This window comes from Salvia miltiorrhiza, chromosome 1 (genome assembly GCF_028751815.1).
Source record: "Salvia miltiorrhiza cultivar Shanhuang (shh) chromosome 1, IMPLAD_Smil_shh, whole genome shotgun sequence".
Classification (NCBI taxonomy): Eukaryota; Viridiplantae; Streptophyta; class Magnoliopsida; order Lamiales; family Lamiaceae; genus Salvia; species Salvia miltiorrhiza.
Window position 1 is genome coordinate 13,514,153 of NC_080387.1, and position 2,292 is coordinate 13,516,444.

At 36.7% G+C, this 2,292-nt stretch overlaps 1 protein-coding gene across 1 annotated transcript; it reads right to left on the reverse strand.

Moving 5' to 3' along the window:
- Positions 1 to 267: 267 nt before the first annotated feature.
- On the reverse strand, positions 268 to 1,737 carry LOC131022298 (uncharacterized). The gene is made up of 2 exons (XM_057951778.1): positions 922 to 1,737; positions 268 to 846 (listed from the first exon to the last, which is right to left on the reverse strand). The coding sequence occupies exons 1-2, from the start codon at positions 1,735 to 1,737 to the stop codon at positions 268 to 270; spliced, it is 1,395 nt and encodes a 464-aa protein (XP_057807761.1).
- Positions 1,738 to 2,292: the final 555 nt, after the last annotated feature.

Below are 2,292 nucleotides of genomic sequence, written 5' to 3' on the forward strand. Positions count from 1 at the left end.
ATGCCTGCATTTCAGATTTTAATTGATTACTACTGATACTATAAGTTGGTCTTAGTCAGCCCCAATGATGATGTATAATCTGAGGGGAATTGTTTACCTCATAAGATAGCCATCACTAAGTTTATGACTTAGTTTGGAGGTTTCTTATGATGTAAACATACAAAATGTCTTACACTTAAAAAGTTTACATTCCAAACATACAAAATGAAGCCATGGAATGATGTTTGGTTTTGTAAACCCAACCCAAAATGGAATTCCTACACTACTCTAATTGATTTGCACATGCATGAGCCCCTCCATGATTTCTTGCATCTCTGCTTCCTCCATGGTTTGATTTGCTGCCTCTTCATAGCTGCCATTATCTTGTAGTCCCTCTAGGTACTCAACACACTCTTGCACTAGTACTTCATCAACTTGTAGAGTCTCTGGTAGAGTCCCTGCCCTTTCCAATCTTTCTTTGTTCATATGAGGGATTGTGTAGTTGTTATCCCCTTTAGCTTTGAGTATCTCATGGTAACATCCCTGTAGAGTGAGGAAGACATGGTTGATTTTCTGTGGTGGATACTCTAAGTATGCTTCATGAACATTTTTGAGTAATTCATTGACATCCTTGGCTGGTTTCTGGTCCTTCAATGTTTGAATTGCTCTAAAGAAACCAAGATCATTGACATTGGTGTCCGGCGAGTTCGCAGGTTGGCAAACTAGTTGGAAATTGAAACCATCTAAGTTTGCAACTGCTAGAAACTCCGGGTCATCAGGTTTGATGTGTGGCTTCGCATTGTCCTGTTGTATGAAAATGTCTTTGCTTGAAAATGTAGGCCACTTAGCCTTAAAAGCAGGTAACATCTGTGGAGAAAAGTAAAAAAGCTAAATGATTAATGGAGTATTAAATTCTGATAGCATACTATAGTAAACACATACCTTAGCGATCATGCATTCCATCATGATGTTTTTTATGATGTTTGGTATTGGTTTTACTTCCATAGTGCCTTTGGATCTGTTCTTTGAGTTTCTTTTCGCTGCCTCTTCATTTGTGAATGGAAAAATGCCCAATTTTCCATCAAAGAGAACATTGCCCTGTTCATCTATGATTGGGCGTGCAATGGCAGATACAAACATGATTTTCAGAATAAATCTCTTAGATTTGCAACTTCTATATGGTTCCTTCTCATCCGGCATAAGGTAATACCTATCCTTAGTCTTTGTTAGGTAAAACCACTTCTCGTCTATATGTATAGTGTTAAACATTGTTTGAAATTTCCTCATTCCCATCTCACTCACATCACTTAGCTGTGATAGGCTCCATTGCAACCTTGCTTTTTTGTTTTGAGTAGTTAAGAAAGGCTTGATTGAATTGGTATGTGCTCTAAGTTCCTTCCTTTTCATGCAAGTATGAAGAAGCGACTTACTAACACCTAATGAACATGCCATCACTCTAATGGATGATCTTTGTAGAACACTAAGACTTTTTACCTTTTCTGCATCGAGTTTGAATTTGTCCTTGTGAGTTGACCCTTTTTTCATGTTCTTTAATTTGATAGGAATGCCTGCTGCATGCTGCGCCGCTGCCACCTTCCAGATCGTATAGATCGTTCTGTCACTGGTGTTGAAGAAGCTGGCAGCCTCTTGCTTAGCCCCGTACTTCAATTTGCCGTTCGAACTATGTTGCAATAGCCACTGTGCTATTTGATTCCTTTTGTCTTCACTTAGTTTATTGCTTCCCCTAAATTCTGCCATTTTTTGTTGTTGAGAGCATTGAATGAGTTCAACTACTACTCCATGTATTTATTGACTAAGTAAGTAGGTAGGTGTGGTTTAGAATTCCCTCCAAAATTTTAGGAGGGTGTTAGTGGCAGAAGTGGCGCCACTTTTGTCTTGTAAATCACCTTTAATTCATTTTCAATGAAGTCAACTTTTTCTCTATTTGAAATCTCTTGATTTGTTGACATTTAAATTCGCAGCCTATTTTGACATTTAAATTCGCAGCCTATTTTGCACTGTACTGTACAAAAAAATCTAAGAATAAATTTAATTAAACAATTAAAAAACCTAAGAATAAATTTAATTAAACATTAAAAAAAATCAAAAAATAGCTTAAGAGAAAAAACAAAAATAATTTAAGTCAAAGCTTTAAAAAAATGACAAATAGTTAGTGAAAGATTACTAAAAGTAATCACAATACATTATCACTACCCTTTTAGTCTTTTACACCACCTTTACACCACCTTTTTCAGCTTTCTTAAAACCCGTGCCGAACACCAAATAGGAAGATGATTCGTGGACGGAGGGAGT

Bases quoted from the DNA above. Each gene is read 5' to 3' on its own strand.
- LOC131022298 (XM_057951778.1), bottom strand. From the start codon at position 1,737: ATGGCAGAATTTAGGGGAAGCAATAAACTAAGTGAAGACAAAAGGAAT. The intron at 847-921 runs GTATGTGTTTAC...TTTTCTCCACAG, and splicing joins TGGAATGCATGATCGCTAAG to ATGTTACCTGCTTTTAAGGC.